Source organism: Pipistrellus kuhlii, unplaced genomic scaffold (assembly GCF_014108245.1).
Source record: "Pipistrellus kuhlii isolate mPipKuh1 unplaced genomic scaffold, mPipKuh1.p scaffold_m20_p_13, whole genome shotgun sequence".
In the NCBI taxonomy this organism is placed as follows: domain Eukaryota; kingdom Metazoa; phylum Chordata; class Mammalia; order Chiroptera; family Vespertilionidae; genus Pipistrellus; species Pipistrellus kuhlii.
In genome coordinates, this window is record NW_023425438.1 from 34462333 (window position 1) to 34485065 (window position 22733).

The window sequence follows — 22733 nt, forward strand, 5'->3', positions numbered from 1 at the left end:
GCCAAAAATGTCAATGAAAGAGAAAAAATGAAATAACTATAAATGTTCTCCCACTTCAAAAACTGTCTGACATCTGAGCCAGAAGACTCTGTATCTATCAGGGACTTCCTCTTCATGTCACAGAAAGAGTTCAACATGCTTTACAAAATCCATTAGTTTTTAAGACCATTTCCAATATCTGCTACCATAAATCAAGAAATCCATTTATTCAAGGTTACTTATGGAAAATTAATCACACAGAAAATTTTAACTACTTCTTTTTCACAAATTAAAGTACTTTACTGTATTTGGCATTCCTACACATGATGTGGATTCAAAGACTGAAAACATTAAGGGAATATAATTAAAATTCATAGGCTTAGCCATAAAAATAATTTTAATATTAGAGTTATCTATAACAAATATTTCAACAAAATAAATCAGAATATAAACACAATAAAATGTAATTTTAGCTTTCTCCTCTGCGTAAGTGGAAGTTAACATAGAAAGTTGTTCCAAAATGCTTTTATGTACTTGTCATGGCCTCAAACTCATGTAATCAAACATGAAAAGTGAGACCGACAGAACTGTGGGCACTATACATCAGGAACAAAACTCATGAATCTCTTTATTCCTAATGATTTCTAAAATTTATTTTCCCACTTTCAAGGGCAAGTTTACTCAAAAAGAGAAGAATAAACGGGTCGGCTACACAACACTTACATCCTTTATTGACAGGATGTAGCCATTATGCCCAAATTCAGCCATCAATTATAACTTCATTTCCCATCCACAATTAATGAGAATATATTTTACTTCAAATGGGACATATAGGCAGCGTGCCAAAAGTTAAAGTATAACCTTAAAGTCTTAAATTCACACTTCAAATATCAAAAGAAGCAATTCCCCAAATCATGAAAACATGATGAAATAACACACATTTAAGTCATTTCACTTTTTCTTGTGTATAGTGAAAACAGATGTATTTATAACTTCAGGCTTCAGAAAGCATACTTCATAAAGTCATTATTCATTTAAAATAGGCATTTGTTTACAAAGAACATTTAACTTACATTTCATAGTTGCTTATAAAATATTGATAGTACTTGAAAGATTGACCTATATAAGGAAACAAGAGCCCTGTCAAGAGAGATGGTAAACTATAAATATAAAATATACCACAAGATTAAAAACCTCACAGTGTGCTATAGGAAAATCAATAAAGATAACTTCATCTTTCTGGGGGGAAATGTATTTAGCATTACAAATTCAAATGTAAATTTTATATATGAATTCAATAAGGAATACCTTAAAACCTTGCATTGCCACATAATCACCATCTATTTTGTGTTACACAATAAAAATAATGTACTTTTTGAACATGTGTACATCAAAACCAGAAGGTTATTTTTTGCTTTTCCCTTTACTGGCAACTTTGGATGCATTTTTAGGTTTTGGTTCCCAGAGGGCATTTTTCACAAATCTTGACGCTGCACCTTTGTCCAGCTTGGCAGCCTTCTTCTTGTCAGTTATTTCCTTGACTCTGTTCATGTATACTCTGATTCTTTCCTTAAAGAGAAAGAGAGAAAAAGGAAACAGATTTACTAAGCTGTTCACTACCAATAGGTTTTTATACTGTACCTCAGTTACATTCAATAGACACGTACTTATCTATGAGGGGGAGCTAGCAAGTCCATGTGAACAGATAAACATGCCGTGCTCTCCTAGAGTTGACACTCCAGGGAAACACAGGCATTACAAAGTCGTTTCAAAAGAGGAGAAATTATACTGACATCACTCCAGAGATAAACACTGTAGTGTTTATATGTAGTTATAGTCTTAGATTTAGCATTAACCTAAATCCACATAATAGCTCTTATTTACCTAAAGTCTATAATCTAAAATAGAGACCTCATATACTTGCAACATACAAACTAAACGCTCTAAGCAGCCGAAATCGGTTTGGCTCTGTGGATAAAGCGTCGGCCTGTGGACTGAAAGGTCCCGGGTTCGATTCCAGTCAAGGGCATGTACCTTGGTTGCGGGCACAAACCCAGTAGGGGGTGTGCAGAAGGCAGCTGACATATGTTTCTAACTCTCTCTCTCTCTCTCTCTCTCTCTCTCTCTCTCTCTCTCTCTCTCTCTCTCTCTCTTCCTCTGTAAAAAAATCAATAATATATTTTTTAAAAAGCATGTTTCATGAAAATAATCAAAACAGTGACATAAGTTGGGAGTTTTGTTTTTCTGACACAGAAAAATGCAGAACCATGGAATTTTTTTAAAAGACTGACAACTCAGCTCAAAACCCTCTCATGGCCCCAACTTCTCTGAGAATAAAAGCCAAAGTCTAGCCTGGTGCTATTTTTAATTTCTTCCCATAATATATATTATTTATCCCCTAATATATCATGTATTAACATATATTTAATATTTGCTTGTTTATGTTATGTTATGTTAATTGTTTCTTTCCACTCCCTAGGCTGATATCTGCCTCAGGAGAAGGATATTCATGAGCTCTATTCACTGAGGAACCACCTCACTCAAAAATAATCCCTGGCTCCTCCCAGGCACTCAAGCATTTGTTGAATGAATAAATTCACCAGTTTCAATGCCTTTCCCATTCATGATATAACTTGCACACACCAACTCTATGATCAATTAGTGATGTCTGTCACAAAGCCATAGAAGGATAAAAGGTTATATATTGTCAGCCCTTGACCATAATGTGAATGTACTCCTCCAAAAAGTGGGTTCTAAGAGAGAAAGAAGACAGATGATTTTATATTTTTCCAATGACAGAACCAAGTATTAAAATTCTCCAAATAACTTGGTGTTAAAAGAAAAAGAGAAATTTTATAAAGGTACAGTCCATAGTAGAGGGTTGAAAACAGATGGTAAAATGCATACTTTTTAAAATATATATATTTTATTGGTTTTTTACAGAAAGGAAGGGAGAGAGAGAGAGAGTTAGAAACATTGATCAGCTGCCTCCTGCACACTCCCCTACTGGGTATGTGCCCGCAACCAAGGTACATGCCCTTGACTGGAACCAGACCTGGGACCTTGAGTCTGCAGGCTGACACTTTATCCACTGAGCCAAACCAGTTAGGACATACTTCTTTTTAAAGCCAATATCACTGCACAGATCAAGGTCTGTGTATCATATTGCTTTATATTTTGCCTTTGGTATTTTTTCACAATTTCTGTATTTAAAAATAAATTTATTTTCCCTCAAGAACTTTAAAAGAAAATATTCTAGTCCAGACATTAACAAAATGAAGACAACAGATCTGGTTTATTCATTTTTTAAAAGTAAATGACCATGTACTTTACTGTAGTTGATATGTATGTTATATATAACTTAGTAAAGCATATATATCAACTACCATAAGACTTAAGGACAATCATACAATGTCAAGTGTATTCACATTTATATTTACTTTATATTTTATAAACACAAAGAATAAATTAATATTCTTATTCATAAAAGGAAGTCAAGAAGGTAACCATAGTTTGATTTCTGATTTTTCTCTTTTAAATTGAATGATTTAATTTTTGAAGTCAGCAAAACCTCTAAGATACCAGACCTTATATACAGTACTTATACATCTAAATGGAATACAAAGACAAACCTAGAAGATTTATTACAGGTTGTAAATATGTCACTAATGCAGAATTACTGGACAGTACACATACAACTGGTGCCAAAAAAGCTTTTAGCTTTGTTGCTGAACTGGATTCTTTACTGCTGAGAAAATGAATTAATGGAAGAATTGAAAAGGTGGGGGAGAAACTTTCCCGTCTTTGCTAGTAAATCAACTAGAATATACTTTTAAGAATTGTGTAAGAGTTTAAAAAAAAAAAAAAAAAAAAAAGGCAGTTGTAGAGATGAACAAGATTTCAAGAATTTATAGGCAAAATAATATGAAGTTATAAATAATTACTAGAATCATAACATTTTTTTCTCATCCAGAGATATAGATAATATATATGGAGCACCAATTCTCTGACAAAGAAAAGGAATAACTAAAAACATGCTGAAATCTGGACTAACTTTCATAATTTCAACTCTGAATAATTTTATTCTCTGCAATTAGTGTGATAAAGGTACTATAACTTTAACTTCAGGAATACCACAACAAACAGCCATGTAAAGTAAAAGAAATCCTCTGCAATCTTACCAATTCTTGCTTTACTGGGTGTTCCTTAGGATTAACTCCCTGAGTTGACAAATAAACTGCAAGAGAAAGATTAATGAGATAAAATGATGTATATATTAATGAAGAGCATTAATTAAAGAAACAAATGTCACACAAATAACTGACTAAATCTTATTATTCAACTTCTATGTAATAATAAATATGTGTGGCTCATGAGCATATGGCATTTTTATTTAAAAGAAATACATACTGTATCTGACTATAAAAATTGTCATAAAGTATAATTATATATAAAGTGCTAGCATTTAAAAAATAAATCACCCTTGCCGAAACCGGTTTGGCTCAGTGGTAGAGAGTCGGCCTGCGGACTAAAAGGTTCCGGGTTCGGTCAAGGGCATGTACCTTGGTTGAGGGCACATCCCCCGTGGGGAGTGTGCAGGAGGCAACTGGTCGATGTTTCTCTCTCATCGACGTTTCTAGCTCTCTCTCCCTTCCTTTCTGTAAAAAAATCAATAAAATATATTTAAAAATAATAAAAAATAAATAAAAAAAATTCTTTGTGATACAAAAAAAATAAAAATAAAAATAAAAATAAAAATAAAAAAATAAATCACCCTTGACTCAATAAATAATTTTTCTTGTAATTAACTCTAAAGTAATATACATACCCCAAAACATTGAATTTAATGTGTAAGCAGAAACTAAATCCACTTTTGCTTGTTCAAGAGGGTCCAACTATTAGAAAGAAAGAGAAAATAAATTCAAACTTTGAGAACCATCACATATTTTAAATTTTTACCTAGCACAATGTTTCCAAGAAATGTCTTTTTCACGTTTTATAATCCTATAACCAAATGATCTGGAAATAATTTGCAAAAAGAAAAAAGTTTATTAACCAGTGATTTTTGCCCAAAATTTTTCAATTCAGAGTATCATCTTTAGTTAGACAAGGAATGTGTATAATCCAAGAAAAATTCTTTTGAATTATTTTAATTTCTGGAGTTATGATCTGGGCTTTGTATGTCAAAAGTAATTTATCAATATAAACATAGTACATGATGCATTTATGTATAAGAAGCAGGCTAAAATGCTTAGGCAATACCAAAGACAGAAGAAACATAATGAGATTTGTTTTAGACTGTCAAAGTCAATTTACTCTTTTTGTCCTATAGGGTTTCCAGAAACCCTGATAACATCATTGTAATACTTAAAAGGTCAAAGATGGAGTCTGTGGAAAAGAATGCTGTGAGTGTTCCTTTTGGTTTCCAAAACCAAGTCAAAATAAAAATATAGTTAAGAGGTATTTCCGAAGGTTGGAGTTTTGTTTTTATCCCCTAAAAACACCCAAACACTTATAAAATGGAAATAAAGGAGGAAAGGAGCATGCATATATCATGAACCTGTTTCTTAGCACAACACTGTGAGTACCTTCTGCAACAACTCATTTCTAGAAACAGACATCATAGTCTTCAGCATGTCATCTACGGCCCCGATGGAATTCTCAAATGCTGACAAATACTCATGGATTTCTGCTGGATAGTCTTCATTAATTTCTTCTTCTGCCATTCTGATCTACGGGGGGGGGGGGGGGGGGGGGGAGTAAATTCTTAGAATTCACAGTAGAGACAGAGATTGTACTTTAGGTTTAAAAAAAATCAATAGGTCATACCATGTACTTCAAAATGCTAAGAGTTAAAACCTGAAGATAATTAAACAAATCTAAGAATATAATTCTAGAGCAACTACAAACTTCCCCTCTTCTTAAGTTGCTTGGGAAGGGGGATGGAGTGGAGAGCAGGGGACAGACCCACCCAAGTTCACTAAAGCTACACACCAAACTCTGAGTGCTTTTCACGAAATAAAGACATGACTACCAAACACAGAATATCAATATTCAAAATCCTAGATTTAAAAAACTTCCTGACAAAGTTCAAGACCAAGCAAAGCAATGAAAGTGTGATAAGTATATCCCCTAACGCTTGCTAAAAAATAATAAGCTCTTTTTATTTTCAAAAATACATATTTTAGTCCTTCCAAACCTAGATGTTGATCTAGCAGCATGGTATATTAAACTAAAAAATGAGAAAAGCTAAGTCTGAAATATCTTAAGATTATTTATCACTAAAACCATTTTCAGGCCTATATACATATCCCTTAAGCTTCTTTAAAATATTAAGAAGAAACTCAAAGAGCTCATAAATCACATAAAGCAGAAAAGAGGAAACTTGAGAGAAATAAACTATATGGTTTTCATTTAGGCTAGAGCATACTTTGACAGCCCATTCTTTTAAAATTCACATTTATATAACAATACTTAATATCTATGTGAGAAAATGAAAAATCCACATCAATGTATTTCATATGGAATCTAAGGCCAAATTTCAGAAGCAATTCTAAGCCATACATACATATCTTATGTTTTAAAACAGTTTTTTTATTAGCTGAAAATACTTCATTCATTACATAGCTAAAGAGAACAGCAAAAATGTAGTAAAACAGCACATAGCATAGCAATTGAAGTAATAAGACTTGGGCTTTCTATCTTGCTTGATCACTAACTCTGTCACCTTAGATAAATTACTGAATATCTCTAAGGCCTCAAATACCTCATCCATAAAATGGTCTAATGATCTGTAAAGGACCCTTATTGTTCTAAATGCTATGACTATGTTATTTAAGTTTAAAAAGTGCTATTTGAATATTTAGTCATAATATATCCACATTTCTATTCAACAAGTATACTAGTATATGCTAGAGATATCTGCATTCATTAAAAAAAAAAAAAAAAAGTGAAGCCCATACTGTAAAGTTATTATCTAACTACTATGCAACCAGCAATTTAACAAAGAACTTCCCTAGCCAGTGTGGCTCAGTGGGTAGAGCACTGGTCAAAAGACCAAAATGTCCTGGGTTCGATTCCAGTCAAGGGTAAGTACCTTGGTTGCAGGCTCCTCCCCAGCCTGGGTCCAGGTTTGTGCAGGAGGCAGCCAATCAATGTGTTTCTCTCACATCGCTGTTTCTCTCTCTTTCCCTGTCTCTTCCACTCTCCCTAAAAATCAATAGAAAAACAATGCTCGGGTGAGGATTAACAAAATAAAATATATAAAATAAAAAGAAACAAAGAACTATGGTAAAAGAAAAACACTGGGGGAAAACTTGTGACTTATTTCAAAAGGCTAACTGAAAACACATACTTGCCTCTCACCCCTCCAAAATGAAGAAACATAAATATAAGTCCACAGTAATGCTAGAAACCAAAAGAGGCGCATGCCTATCAGCCAATCCAACAGTATAAATTTTTGAAGCTAAAGAGCAAATGGGGTCAGACTAATCTATCTGCCCTCTCAGCAGCCTCTGTGCCCTCAGCTCCTCCCACGCCAGCCCTGGCTCATTCCACTCTAGTCAGGACGACATCACTGCCCTTCCCCGTCACAGCAGGCCCTGCCCTACCTTTGGGCCTTTGTACTTCTCCCCCCTTCCTAGAAGGTCCAGTTCCTCCTCTCCTCCCGGACCAACAGCTTCAGAGCTTATTACTTTACCTGCCAGATCTTTACTCAAATGTCACCTATTGGTAAGCCTTTCATGAACACCCTCTTTAAAATGCATGCCCGTGCCGAAACCGGTTTGGTTCAATGGATAGAGTGTCGGCTTGGGGACTGAAGGGTCCCAGGTTCAATTCCAGTCACGGGCATGTACCTTGGTTGCGGGCATATCCCCAGTAGGGGGTGTGCAAGAGGCAGCTGATAGATGACTCTCTCTCATCAATGTTTCTAACTCTCTCTCTCTCTCTTCCTCTCTGTACAAAATCAATAAAATATATTTTAAAAATAAAAAAATAAAATGCATGCCCTGCCCACTACACCCCACCCCTTGGGCCCTACACTCCCTATCTCCTCTACCTTACAGTCCTCAATTAACATCTGACATATTTAATTCATTTATTGTCTGTCTCAAAGAATGGTAATTACATAAGAACAGAATTTAGGGGTTAGGGGGTGGGGGGGTTGTTCACTAGCACAGCCTGACAGTCAATAAACATGTGTTCAATAAATAACCTATAACAAAATTCTGGAAATAATCTAACTATTCATCAATACATAAACAGCTAACTAAATTGTAGCACATCCATCCAAGAGAATATTATAATTAAGCAAGTTCATTTGGATAAAGCCCAGCAGAACAAAGTGAAACACAAGGTTGAAATTTTTTCTGATGTCTATATGAATATCACAGCAAGGATGTTAATTTTGAATTCCCATTGCTTCAGTTGTAAACAAAAATGACTAAAAAAAATATTGTTCACAGTAAAAAAGAAAGAAGTAAATCTCTGTGTAGTAACGCATAATGAGAAGTGGTGAAAAAATGTCACAGAACATCTATATAACACACAATGTAAGTGCCATTTGTTTTTCAAAACCTGTATCTGTAGCTATGGAGGAAAAGATTTGAAGGAGACATAAAAAATAAAAAATAAAAAGACATTCTCTCAGAGAAAGGGCAGGGATTAGGGAGTAGGCTCAAGGCAAGCTCATTCTTTTAACTCTTCATTCTTCATTGTTTAAGTTTTGTTACTTCAAAAAGCATGTTAAATTTGTAATAAAAATAATCATTACATTTCAATGAAGGCATATTCTAATAAAGTATTTTGGCTTTTAACAAATACTGCAAGTATATATTTTTTAAAGCCTTTAATTAAATGTACATTTTTCATTCAATTTTTCTATTATAAAATATTCTCCCTCTTTAGAATCATAATGAATATTTTTCCTGTAATTATTCCCTGTCCCTAAGCCCCAATAAACATGTAGTTATTTATTGTTAAAATGGGTTAGGGTGAACACTGAAAGCAAGGCAAGTAAGTAAGAATAATTACCCTCATTAAATCTGAACTGAACCACTCACCTTTTAACTAACAACAAAAAAAAAAGGCAAGACGGGTCTTTAAAAAAAAAAAGGTTATTTTATTATTAGAATTTTCCCCAATTCAAATGACTTCTTCTAACATCCTATATAATGTTATATAATAAAATAAAGAGGTAATATGCAAATTGACCCTCACTCTAACACACGATGGCCACCCCCCTTGTGGTCAAAGATGGCTGCCCCCATGTGGAGACAAGATGGCTGCCAAAGGATGGCCAGCAGGGGAGGGCAGTTGCGGGCAATCAGGCCAGCAGGAGAGGGCAATTGGGGCCAAAAAGGCCTGAAATGGAGGGCAGATGGGGGCTATCGGGCCTGCAGGGAGGGCAGTTAGAGGTGATCAGGCCAGCAGAGGAGGGCAGTTGGGGGTGATCAGGCCTGCAGGGGAGGGCAGTTGGGCGTGACCAGGCCTGCAGGGGAAGGCAGTCGGGGGCAATCAGGCCAACAGGGGAGCAGTTAGACATCAATCAGGCTGGCAGGAGAGTGGTTAGAGGGTGACCAGGCTGGCAGGCAGAAGCAGTTAGGGGCAATAAGGCAGCCAAGTGTTTGGGAGCCAGCAGTCCTGGATTGTGCAAGGGATGTCCCAGATTGGAGAGGGTGCAGGCTGGGCTGAGTGACACACACACACACACACACACCCATGCACGAATTTCATGCACTGAACCTCTACTCTTATTTAGATCATTCCTGAGTACTGGAATGCTGTCTCTCCTTTCCCTCCTGTCACCGGCTAGGGAAGCCATAGCACCCACAGGAGAAAAGGAGGGACACAGAGCATCACACACAGAACTGAAGTCGTCCACCTCCCTTTCCCCTGACTCGTTACTTCAGGGAGGTCAGACCAGCCTGTCATATGCTCAGCTCCGCATCTCTCTCAAAGGTCCCAGTCTGAGCAATTCATTGTATGGTAACCCTAAGTAGACCCTCTGATTCTTACCACCCCATTTTATCAGAGAACAAGAGTCAGGAGAGTTGCTGATATGAGGCAGGGTTCAACCAGAGCAGTGGAACCAGTAGGAGATATACCAGTATATGAAGAGATCTACTACGAAAGACTGTTTTTTTGTGGGGGCTGGCTAAGTAAGTCAACATCTGCAGGACAGGCCTTCCAGGAAGGGCATGCTGGAACTCTCAGCTACAAGCTGGAGCTGCTGTCCACAGGTGGAATTTCTCTCCTGTCAGGTCTCAGCTCTGCTTCAATTCAGTTTAATTATCTAGAACAGGGGTCTTCAAACTTCTCTCATTATGAGAATCACCTGGTGGAGTTGTTAAAACACAGATTCCCGGATCCCAACTATAAGAAGTGCTATCAGGAATCTGTGTTTTAACACCTCCACCAGGTGATTCTCATAATGAGAGAAGTTTGAAGACCCCTGATCTAGAACAATCTTCCCAATGTAAAGTCAACTGCTTGCGGATTTTAATTACATCTACAAATACCTAGATTGGCTGAAACCGGTTTGGCTCAGTGGTAGAGCGTCGGTCTGCGGACTGAAAGGTCCCGGGTTCGATTCCGGTCAGGGGCATGTATGTTGGTTGCAGGCACATCCCCATTGGGGGGGAGGGGGGTTCAGGAGGCAGCTTTCTGGTGGTAACTTATGTTTCTCTCTCATCGACGTTTCTAGCTCTCTATCTCTCTCCCTTCCTCTGTAAAAATCAATTAAATATATATTTTTTAAAAATACCTAGATTGGTGTTTACTGAATAGCTGGGGATAGCTGCCCAGCCACGCTAACACGGCAAGAAGACCACCGCACTCCTTTAAGCCACCAGAACTACAGCAAAGAGAGTCTACTCCTGAGAGTTCAAGGTGCTGTCTGACAGCATTTCCCCACAGCACCTTTGTTATTCTTGATTGTCAGGCTCCCGGGTAATAAAACTAGATTCAAATTCTGGCTAACAAATGTAAAAGAAATGACTTCCCCCCCCCAAAAAAATACCATTTTACAACCCCTAATGAAATGATAGATTCAGGCAATGATCACCAACAAATAAAAGGATGATGAGGAAGTTTACAACAGAGGGGTGAGACTAACATTACCAAAACACATATAGCCTCACTTTACTAAAAGTCTGACAAACACATATTATGAACCTCCTGATGTGACTATGATGTACACAGCATCATCTTATGTTTCATTTCCAACTCCCCAAAAAAGTTGAATCTGAATTTCATTGAGCCTTTAGAGCTAACTTCCTTTTACAGGAAATATGGAGGACAGAAAAATAAGTTACCATCAGAAAGCAAAAAGACAAATCTGAAATGAGAAATGCACTGTAGAATAATTGACCTGGTTTCTGTAACAAGTAAATGGCATGAAGAAAAAAAAAAAGAAAGAAAGAAAGAAAAGGGAAGAGTGGTAGATAAAAAGATAAAAGAAACTTAGGAGATATAATAATCAAATGGAAGGTATGGATAATGTTTGGATCTTGGTTCAAATAAACCAAGTGCAAAAAGATATTTTTGAGAGAAAGAAATATGAACATAGGTTAGGCAGTAGATGACACCAAGAAATCACTGATAATTTTGTCATCTATGAAAATAGCATTGTAGTTTGTCAGAAAAATGTCCCTGGGTTCCCAGCCAGTGCTGCTCAGTGGCTGAGCATCGACCTGTGAACCAGGAGGTCATGGTTCGATTCCCAGTAGAGATGCATGCCCAGGTTGTGGGCTTGATCCTCAATATGGGGCAGGTAGGAGGCAGCCAATCTATGATTCTCATTATCGATGTTTCTTTCTTTCTCTCTCTCTCCATTCCTCTCTAAAATCAATAACTTATATAAATGTCCCTGGGTAAAATAGCATAACATCTTGAATTTGCTTAAAAAAAAATAATTTTTAAAAAAGCTAGTCTTCATGGAGTAATTACACTTTGAGAACAAGAATAACAAACCTATGTACATTATATAGTGAAATTCGATAACTAACTCACAAATTAACTTTTAGAATACAATTCAGTTCAAAAACTGGGGGAAACCTAAATCTGAAGTATACTCCAGAAGAGTGGTCGCCAACCAGTGGTCCGCAGACTACCTGTGGTCCGTGAGGCCCAAAAGATTGGGGACTGCGGCTCTAGAACGCTAAGCAGCTCTGTTACATCTCATCTCAATTCCAAGTACAACTGAAGGTGAGGGGAAGGTGGGTTACTACCAGATCTGTAACAGTTGCTAAATAAAACTCATTAAAACAAGACAGAGCCTGTGGCTTCAAATGAGGTTTGTGTTGCCAACATTCCGAACAAACGAAAGCTGACATTTCAGGGTGACTGTAATTATTTTAAGAATGTCACAAATTTCCTCCTAAAAGAAATCCTAATGTCTTAGATCTTTACCTGGCTCTTATAAAAATGTATGTATTAGAAAATAAATAGACCAATAGAGTTTAGTCAAAAGAAAAACTAGGGGAAAATATTTGCAGCAGAGATAAAAGGAGCCTCTACAAATCAATTTCACACACACACACACACACACACACACACACACACACACCCCTCTACAACCCAAAAGAAAAATGAACAAAGAAAACCTGCAGTTCACAAATAAAGGAATCCAGATGACTAATAAGCATGAAGTTATTCAATCTTACTCCTAATTAAAGAAGCATAAATCAACAAAACAAGATCCTATTTTTCATGTCAAACAAGCAAAAATTAAAAAGATTGATAGTACCTACTATGGGCAAAGGTGAGGAGAAACAGCCACTCGTTCACTATTAATTGGAGTGTAAGCTGAGCATTTCCGGGAGGCAATTTGGCACTATGCTTCAAAATTTTATATATGTGTGTGTGTATATATATATATATATATATATATATATATATATACACACACACACACACACACACACACACACACACACAAATTCATTGACCCCCATAATTTTACTCCTCAAAATAAATATTTTCACACAATGTAATGTTCAATGACATTCACTGCAACACTTTTTAAGACTTAAAAGTGGGGAACAACCTATGTGCCCATTAACAAGAACAAGTTGAATAAATTATGATATACTCATTCAATAGAAACTCTGCAGCATTGAAAAAGTATGTAGAGCTCAGAGTCCTGAGATATACTGAAGTGAACAAAAATTGAAGAATAAGATATATATCTATCTTTAAGAAAAAAAAATATACGAGTGTGGAAGCATACTTGAATATGCATGTAAGTTTTTTCAATGCTCCAACCCCTGGGGACCCTATGAATGGGAGATGTCCACAATGTCCTGTCCCCATTAGCCCTTCTCAGTTCCTATCAACTCGTGCCTATGGCTTCTTTTATGGAGTCAATCCATCTCATTTGATCTTCCTCTTTTCCTGCTCCCTCCTACTTTTCCAACATTATTGTCTTTTCCAAAGAATCTTGCCTTCTCAAGACGTGTTCAAAGTAGGACAGTTTCAATTTTGTCATTTTGGGGTCCAGCCATGTTTCAGGCTTAATTTGCTCTAGGATCCGCTTATTCTTCTAATGATCCAATGTATTTATAGAACTCTCTTCCAATCTCATAATTTTAAATGAATTACTTCTTCACAGATAGAAAAAACAGGGGTAAATAAAGGAATTGTCAGGAAACTGAGAGAGGATCCAGGTGAGGTCAGGCAACTGAGATGACTCAGTTAAGGCTAGCTAGTATGAACTGTGAATTTCTTGAGCAATGTTCAGTAGGCCTAGAAGAAGAATGGTTGCCCAGAATGAGGAATTGATAGGAGGCACAGAGGAAAGCTAAGGAGGTACAAAAGAACCTTTAAAACAGCTAACTGGGAAGTAAAAGTCTTAAAGGGAGAGAAGTGAAGCTTTTTTTCTCTGCTTGGAATGTCCCCAGCCCTATTTTCTGGGCTTGGTAAAACCTGTTAATTCTTTAAAACCCAACCAAATGCATGCTCCTCCATAAAGGTTTCCAAATCTCCAAAGAGAAGTAGTCTCACCTAACCAGCATGGCTGAGTAGTTAAGCGTCAACCTATGAACCAGGAGGTCACAGTTCGATTCCAGTCAGGACATATGCCCAGGTTGCAGCTCAATCCTCATTGTGGGGTACGCAGTAGGGAACCGATCAATGATTCTCTCATCACTGATGTTTCTCTCTCTCTCTCTTCCTCTTCCTTCCACTCTGAAATCAGTAAGTTTCTTCTTCCTCTTCGCTCACAAGGTTCTCCAGACTTAGTTTTCATATAGATCCATAAACAATACTCCTTATGTTTCTTAATAAATCCATTTCACTTGATCCATTAGCTGAACTTGACAAACTAAACACTTCACCCTGAATTCCACAACACTGGACTCTCAAAATGAGAGTCCTTGTCCCTCACTAGTTCATTCTGTCTCATTTGCTAGTTCATATCAAACCTATGGCGTCTAAAATGCCTAAGGACTCAGGTCTTCTAGTACTTCTCGTTTCTATTTACATTCATACCTTTGGTGATTGTCTCCAGCTTCACAATTTTAAATACTAATAACTCCCAATGTTCTTTTCTGGCAATGAGCTCCCCAATGGACCACAGACTTAACTACCTATTTAACATCTCCACTTGGATGACTAACAAACATCCAAACTTAATATGCCATAACTGAACTCCAAATCTTTCCTGATGCTCCCATAGTTTTCCACTTCCCAATTAATGGCAATTCCACCCTTCTATAATAGTTGCTCAAGCCCAAACTCTTGACAATCACCTTACTCTTACAATCCACGTTCAAACTATAAGCAAATCTGTTAGTTTTACCTACAAACACATCCAATATTGAACTGCCACTCACCAATCACTTTTTTCCACCTGTGAAGCTATTATCATTATAATAGCTTATTACACCTTTGTAATTAGTCTGGCTTTCATCTATCCTACTTTCTAACAATCTGTTAAGACAGCCAGAGTGATCCTGTTAAAAACCTGAATCAGATCACCCTGCTCAGAACTTTCCACTGGTTATTTACCCACTAACGGCTATCATGCCACTGCACCAGCCCCGTGGTCGGCAAACTGTGGCTCTCGAGTCACATGAGGCTTTTTGGCCCCTTGAGTGTGGTTCTTCCACAAAATACCACGGCCTGGCAAGTCTATTTTGAAGTGGTGTTAGAAGAAGTTTAAAAAATTTGGCTCTCAAAAGAAATTTCAATCATTATACTGTTGATATTTGGCTCTGTTGACTAATGAGTTTGCCAACCACTGCACTAGCCTATTCCTTCAAGGTAGGATTCATATGGGATGATATTTGTATTTCCACATGACTAATATAATTTCTTGCCACACCTTAGGTATTTAGTAACTATTTGTTAACTGACTAAAACCAATGAAAGTAAACTGGAATCAAATTTTGGAGAATCTTAATATCATATTTGAATTTGGACTTATAAATATTAGCAAGTTACCACATGGATCAAAAAGAAATATAATGTACATTCTGGGACTGCTTCCATCCCTATGCCAAGCAGAGTTACACATAATTATGAATTAAGTGAGAGACCAAAGCCAATATCTAAATATTTTTGGAACTAGAGAGATTTCTGCAGCTGTTGCACCAGAATTCTATTACTGTAATGATTTTGTTGCATTGCATTATCTTAGAAAATAGTGCAATGTACATACAACAATCTCTCAATAAATACTGCTGTTTGGCAGTCAGTCCATGTTAGTGTTAACTGTAATTCTCCTGGCAAGATTTTACTGCGGAAAAAAAATAGGCTTCATCTTTTTTTAAATATGTTAACCTCTAAAAAATGTATCACAAAGCCTGACAACAGAATAAGAAATAAATTATAAAGAAGTTGCTGGAGATTGAATGAATAATCACATCAGATTACAACGAAGTTACTTATATTGTTTAATTCTAATGTTTAATTTGAAGTGTTTTCAAAATTATAATCCTGCAAAATTGCCTTCGAAAACCATGAAATTTGCTTATTACATTTTCTCATCTCTAAAGTAATCATGCCCTGGCCGTGTGGCTCAGTTGGTTGAGCGCCCCTCCAGCGCACTGAAAGGTTGCCTGTTTTGATTCCCGGGTTGCAGGCTCCATCCCTGGTTCGGGTGCAAGTGGAAAGCAACCAATCCATGTTTCCCTCACATTCATGTTTTTCTCTCTCTCCCTTTCTCTCCCTCTCTGAAATCAATAAAGATATTAAATAAAAAGAGAGAGAGCCATGTAAAAGGTCAAGAGAAACCATCATTTCTCAACTGTAAACACAACACAGCTATTTAAAACCAGCTATCACATCTTTTTACTGAGAATTGTTTTACTTTGAAAAACCCTTTTCTTCACTGTCGTTATTTTATCTTCCAACAAAACAATGAGATCTATCCCTTCAAACCATCACAAACGGTTCTCTGAACTTCAATAGGGGTTATCTAATTATTTTTCAGATCCAGCCTCAACATAACGGTTAACGTCTCGGTTCCATCTACTCTCAGACCAGCCCCAACAGGTTATGTTGTGGGTAGCAAACATCCCACTGGGAGATACACCTTCATCAAACCAAACTGAGCACCCGTCAACCCACAGGACGGCGTCAAAGGTCTTTTCGAGCAGCTAAGAGAAGTCTGCATTACACTGAACGTCCCTGGGCCATGAAGGACAACCATGTTCTTGAGAGTATCCACTACAGATTTCAACGGAAGGTCGGAATCAGCCTATCGTCTCAGGAAAGCTACTCCCCCGACAGCTCTGCCCTTTGCCTTCTTTCCTGAAACGAGGATCGAAGGCAGCCGAACATCAATGGTGAAGACCTGTGTTCTGAAACTCCCCACCTTCCAATATTTGGGAGGCGGAGCTAAGAAAGCGTATAAAAAGCGAAAGGCTGGACCAAAAGAGACGGGAGGGAGCCCGGTAGGCCAGGACCTACAAGCAGCAGACCCAGGACCAGCGACGGGGCCGGGGGTCCCGCCACCACGCCGTCCCCCACGCTCAGGAGAGCGAGCTCGCCTTCGCGGGGGGCTGCGGGGCCCGGCCTCGCTCCCCGCAGCCAGCGGAAGGGTGACATCCAGGACAAGAGAGGAAGGCTTAAGGAGAGCACGAGAAAAAAAAAAAAAAAACGCAAACCCCAGCTTACAATAGTACCTCGCTAGCCTGCCACTCCGTCTTCCGGAAAGCGGTCGGGCGGCGATGACGTCAGCGCGGCGGCGGCTCTGCCCGCGGCGGCGGCGCGCAGCGATGACCTCACGCTGCTGGCCCCGCCCCCTTCCGTGCTGCTGGCCAGCGTCGTGGAAAGAATGGGGGTGCGGTGCTGGGCACCTTTTTCTAGATTTGTATTCGGCCAAGAAATCTAAGTTGAGCGTATTGAACTAGAAAAAAATGTTCGTTACCAAAGCTTTGTTCTTTTTTTTTTTTTTTTGCTTTTCACTGAAACTCATCCCAGGGCCCGGATTCCTACTACACTCCTATTGATCCCACAAAATGAGTCTCAAAAAAAGCAGCTCCCTAGATTGTCCCTGGTAAAGGACAAGTTCTTTTTTTTTTTTTTTTTTTTTTTTTTTTTCAATACATCGCTAAGAGGTACTTTTGTAAAATACAGGGGGCAAAAATGAGCCGGTTCTCTTTCCCACCGGATCGGAACCCTTGTCTCGGTGGTCATTACAAAATGTATACAGGGCCCATGCTGGTTTGGCTCAGTGAATAGAGCGTTAGCCTGTGGACTGAAGGGTTCCAGGTTCCATTCCGATCAAGGACACAAGCCTGGGTTGCCGTTGCCGACTCAATCCTCAGTAGGGGGCTTGCAGGAGGCAACTTATCAATGATTCTCTCTCATCATTGATGTTTCTCTCTTTCCCTTCTCTGAAATCAACAAAAATGTACTTTTAAAAAATGTACATATGAATGGCTTGAAAGATGGGGGGAAGAAGCAAAATACAAGCCCATATTTTTAATTATTAGCTTCATAAAATCTCTTTTCAGTAAACACAATTAGAACAAAAGGAAAAGGGTAATTACAAAATCTACACATATATATTGTTCATTGAAAGTGTAGTATAAGCTGCTAAGCATTCTTTTTACAATCCCAACTCTTTATTCCACAATCGTAGTTGAACAGGAAGCTTTGAACAAACACCCCATTTTTCAATAACAAAATACCACGTACAGTGAGATTGAAACTTGATGGCCCGTGCGCAGAAGTCGGTTTTCGGCCTGGGCGCATCTATTTTGAAGAAGTGGCGTTAGAGCACTCAAGGGGTCAAAGAGCCGCATGTGGCTCGCGAGCCTCGGTTTGCCGACCACTGGGTTAGGGCAATCAAACTAATTTTAAAATATCACAAGGTGCATGACTAGAACAGTTCACACCACGTGGGACTCGCTTATGAACTATCTTACAATGGTACCTGTATGGTCGGTGCGTGCCCTCTTCCAATTGCAGACTTCTGACTTCTTGTGTTCTCACTTGGAGAAAGTGGCAGGCAGCTCTTTAGGGCTCCTTTATAAGGGCACAAATCTCATCAGGAGGGCTCCACCCCCAGGACCTAATCCCCTCCCAAAGCTCCAGCTCCTAATTCCATTAGCTGGAGCAATAGGATTTCAACTTCAGAATTTGGGGGATGGTGGGAGTCACAAGCATTCAGACCACAGCACTCATCTTCACTTCACTGTGCTTTATTGTCCTAAATGATTTACTTTTTTTTTTTCAAAAAATGGGCTCTAGCCACTTTGGCCCAGTGGATAGAGCGGCAGCCTTCGGACCAAAGTGTCCCAGGTTCGATTCCTTGGTTGCAGGCTCTTCCCAGACCCAGACCCTAGTCACGGCCCCTGCAGAAGGCAATCAATCGATGTCTTTCTGTTTCTCTCTGTATTTTCCTCTCTCTTCTACTCTCTCTAAAAACCAATGGAAAAATATCCTTGGGTGAGGATTAACAACAACTACAACAAAAAAGGATAAAGATAGAATTTGAAAGCATTCCTAGAATTAGCCATTTGGAAAAATAATTGTGATAAAGCAATGCTTATTTAAGAAATTAAATCCTGCCGAGACCGGTTTGGCTCAGTGGATAGAGTGTCGGCCTGCGGACTGAAGGGTCCCGGGTTGGATTTCGGTCAAGGGCATGTACCTTGGTTGCGGGCACATCCCCAGTAGGAGGTGTGCAAGAGGCAGCTGATCGGTGTCTCTCTCTCATCGATGTTTCTGACTTTCTATCCCTCTCTCTTCCTCTCTGTAAAAAAATCAATAAAATATATTTTTTTAAAAATTAAATCCTGTCATATTCCTTTCAAATCCCCTAAAACTTTGCCACATAATACTATCCATCCCCCAAAATTTAATGTTTATAGGCATAATTAAAATAAATACATTTAGATCAACCAAAGGACTTGTATGCATGCATATAAACATAACCAATAGACCCCAACACCAGAACCATAAGGGCATGAGTAGAGGGGGGTGGGGGATTTAATAGAGGGATGAGGACACATATGTAATACCTTAATCAATAAAGACATTTTAAAAAATAAAATAAAGTAAAAATATGCATATGGAAAAAATAAAGTAAATACATTTATTTATTACTCAGAAAGAATCCTTCCTATGAACTGCATGTAGCTCTGTACTGTTATTTTAACACTGCCTCCTGCCATTCCCAAGAATAACTGACTTTTCTGGACTAATGCTCAAGGTGTAAAGGGAAGAGACGTTGGTCCAAGACTCAGAGATGAGTCCTCTTCAAAGGTATGGACAGATGTGATTCAGTTAAGCCTTACTGGGGTGTCGAACTCAATCAGAGAAGGGGCCAAAATCTAAAATCCAGCCTAAATCGCGGGCCGAATGGTTTACTGAACAGACATAAACTGTCATTGTGATGGAAACGCAGCGGAGTGCAGTGATGACAGCGCGGTGCAGGCCACATTGCAAGGCCTGGCGGGACGGATTTGGCCCGCGGGCCTTGTGTTTGACACATGTGATTAAGGGCACTGAACCTAACCTGTAGCATCTGTAACATTATTAATTATTTTTCTAAATCTAAGGCTAGAAATTAGGTGTCATAATTTCCATCTTAAGGCTTTGAGATTGTTCCTATGTGTAACTCTTAAAAGGCCAGGCCCTACTGAATTTTCAGCATTGTAAGACAGGCTGCTGTTATGAGAAGGCTAAATAGTTTTGGGTGGGTTTTTTTAATTATTATTATTATGTTTTTGTTGATTTTTAGAGAGAGAGGAAAGGAGAGTGCTAGATAGAAACATGGATAAGAGAGGAACATCCTCTATCGGCTGACTGCCTCTTGCATGCCCCTACTGGGGATCTTCACCGCCCAGACATGTGTCCTGAGTGGGTTGGGAATGGAACCAGCCACCTCTTGGTTCCTGGGTTGATGCTCAAAGGATCAATATGCATATTTTAAGGAAGCCTCACTAACCATCTATTGTAGTTATCTAAGCAGAGTTAGAAGCATATTTTTTTAAAAACTGGTTAAAGTTAAATTTCTACAGTTGGGAAGTAAATTTGATATAAATTGTTTAAGAAATGGTTTGATTGGAAATGTTTGAGTAGAGGCATTGAAAGTAATTTTTACTATTTCAGACTTGCTCTAAGTCATGACTTTTGCTGATTAAAAAATAAATAGCTATCCATGAAGAGGGCCTCGTTCTCTGATAGATCTTCTACAAAATCCCTGTCCGTGGAGTAAAATGTTTGCATCTGGATACCAGAGATAATGGTTTTGAAAATTCTAATTACCAAAACTGGCTCAATCTTATCAACAAAATAATTAACTCTCCACATTCAGATACAAAGTATTTAATGGGAATGACAGATAGGGTGTTGTGTAACTTTATTTGCTTGTTTTGCTTTGTTTTACAGAATGAGTAATGGACATTTCTCATTTTCACTAGCAAGCATCCTGCTTCTTTAATTCCAAATGGGGGTAGAATCTCTGTTTGGGGGTTTTGTTGTTGTTGTTGTTGTTGTTGTTTTAGTTGATTTCAGAGAGGAAGGGAGAGGAAAGGAGAGAGAGAAACATCAATGATGAGAGAGAATCATTAATCCGCTGCCTCCTGAATGCTCCCACTAGGGATCAAGCCCCCAACCTGGGTTTGTGCCCTGACCAGGAATCGAACCTTGACCTCCTGGTTCATAGGTCAACACTCAACCACTGACCCACACTGGCCGGGCCAGAATATCTGCTTTTCTATCTATGTCAATAGCATTTTTTCCCTTTCATATCAAGTAATAAGATGGTATATTACTACTTTATTAACATTTCACTACAATCCCCCAAGTGCCTGTTAGTCTCCAGAGGAAAAAAATCTTGTCAAAGTCAAGTGGCACTGACTCTCTCCTACGGTGGCCTGATCCCACCACAGGCCGACTCCTTGATTGCTTCCTTCTCACTCTCACTTTCCTCCGTGTCTTTGGCCATCGCTGCAACCATGTAATAGCAACTGAGAGCAGGTGGCATAAAAGTATAATGTGCAGATAAACGCAGGAGGGAATTCGATCTGCGCTCAGATCTGGCACTTCATTTGTAAACTCCTCACCTAGATTTGGGGTTCTTAAGGACAGCGACCTCTTTCTGCCTCTCTTTTTTCAGTACCTGATACATTACTATAATCCCATCTGGTTGTTGACCGCTTAGTTGACTCTTAGATTTTTGATCCTTTCAGCTATTAAACAAAGAAAAGACGAAGAAGTGTGTAAACTGGTTAGTATAAAAAAAAGAAACCTGGCATCATTTTCCTCACCTTGAACAAAAATAGAGTGGAACTGTAATACTAATAAAGTTGTTAGCAGGAAGTACATCCACATTATGAAAGAAAAGAATGTTTTATTCAATAAGTACATATAAATGTAATGTGCAAAGAACTTAAGAAAAAGTATTATATCTAGTTCTATAATGTAATAACATTTAGATGAATTTTTTATTCTATTTCCCAAATATCTTGTGAGAGTTTTCTATTATGTTGAAATTAAGAAATATAAAGGGCCCTAGCCAGTTTGGCTCAGTGGATAGAGCATCAGCCTGTGGACTGAAGAGTCTTGGGTTTGATTTCAGTCAAAGGCACATGCCCGGGGTTGCAGGCTCAATCCTCAGTGGGGGGCATGCAGGATAGTACAGCTTCAGAGGTCTCAAAAATAGACGTGGTAATAGCAACTGCCATACTATTTCAGATAGAGCAAGTTTTCTGACTACGTGGTATTTACTTTAAGCTCTAATGTAAACCACTCAATGAATGAACAGTATAGTTGAGCACTGAGTACCTATGTTTGCCTTTTCTCTGTTTAAATGTTTGCCTCAAACCGAATCAATTCAATTATGCTAACATTGTAGAACTTGGCCTACATCAAGATAACGTCATGGCCAGAAAAGACAGTCAACGATTCCAAAGACAGTGGCTTAAGGGAAAGTGAACTAGTTGAGATGAGCAGTCATAAGGCCACATCCCATAGCTCTACATTAATTTTTAAACAGTTGGTACAGGTTGAATTGTGCCCTTCTACCCCCCACCCTCCAAAGGATCCAAAGGATGTTGAAGTCCTAACCCCCAGGGCCTGTGAATGTGACCTTATCTGATAATAAGATTTTTTTTTAAAGATGATCAAGATGAGGTCATTGGGATGGACCCTGATCCACTATGACTGGTGTCCTTATACAATGGGGGGAAATGAACACAGAGACAGCCAGGGGCGAGGCAGAAGTCAGAGTGATGGACCTGGAGCTAAGGAACATTGAAGACTGCCAGAAAGTCACCAGAGAGGGCAGGGGAGAT

The 22733-nt window shown here is 38.4% G+C and overlaps 1 protein-coding gene across 3 annotated transcripts; it reads right to left on the reverse strand.

Moving 5' to 3' along the window:
* Window positions 1-254: 254 nt before the first annotated feature.
* Window positions 255-17209, reverse strand: C1D (C1D nuclear receptor corepressor). 3 transcript variants are annotated; one of them, XM_036435552.2, is made up of 5 exons: window positions 17110-17209; window positions 5568-5715; window positions 4808-4874; window positions 4161-4216; window positions 255-1548 (listed from the first exon to the last, which is right to left on the reverse strand). In XM_036435552.2, the coding sequence occupies exons 2-5, from the start codon at window positions 5703-5705 to the stop codon at window positions 1384-1386; spliced, it is 426 nt and encodes a 141-aa protein (XP_036291445.1). In that variant the 5' UTR covers window positions 5706-5715; window positions 17110-17209; the 3' UTR covers window positions 255-1383. The 3 variants fall into 3 exon arrangements, with proteins under 3 accessions (XP_036291445.1, XP_036291444.1, XP_045436789.1); XM_036435551.2 differs by having other exon boundaries at window positions 17119-17194; XM_045580833.1 differs by having other exon boundaries at window positions 5568-5711; window positions 17109-17175.
* Between the last annotated feature and the right edge of the window lie 5524 nt (window positions 17210-22733).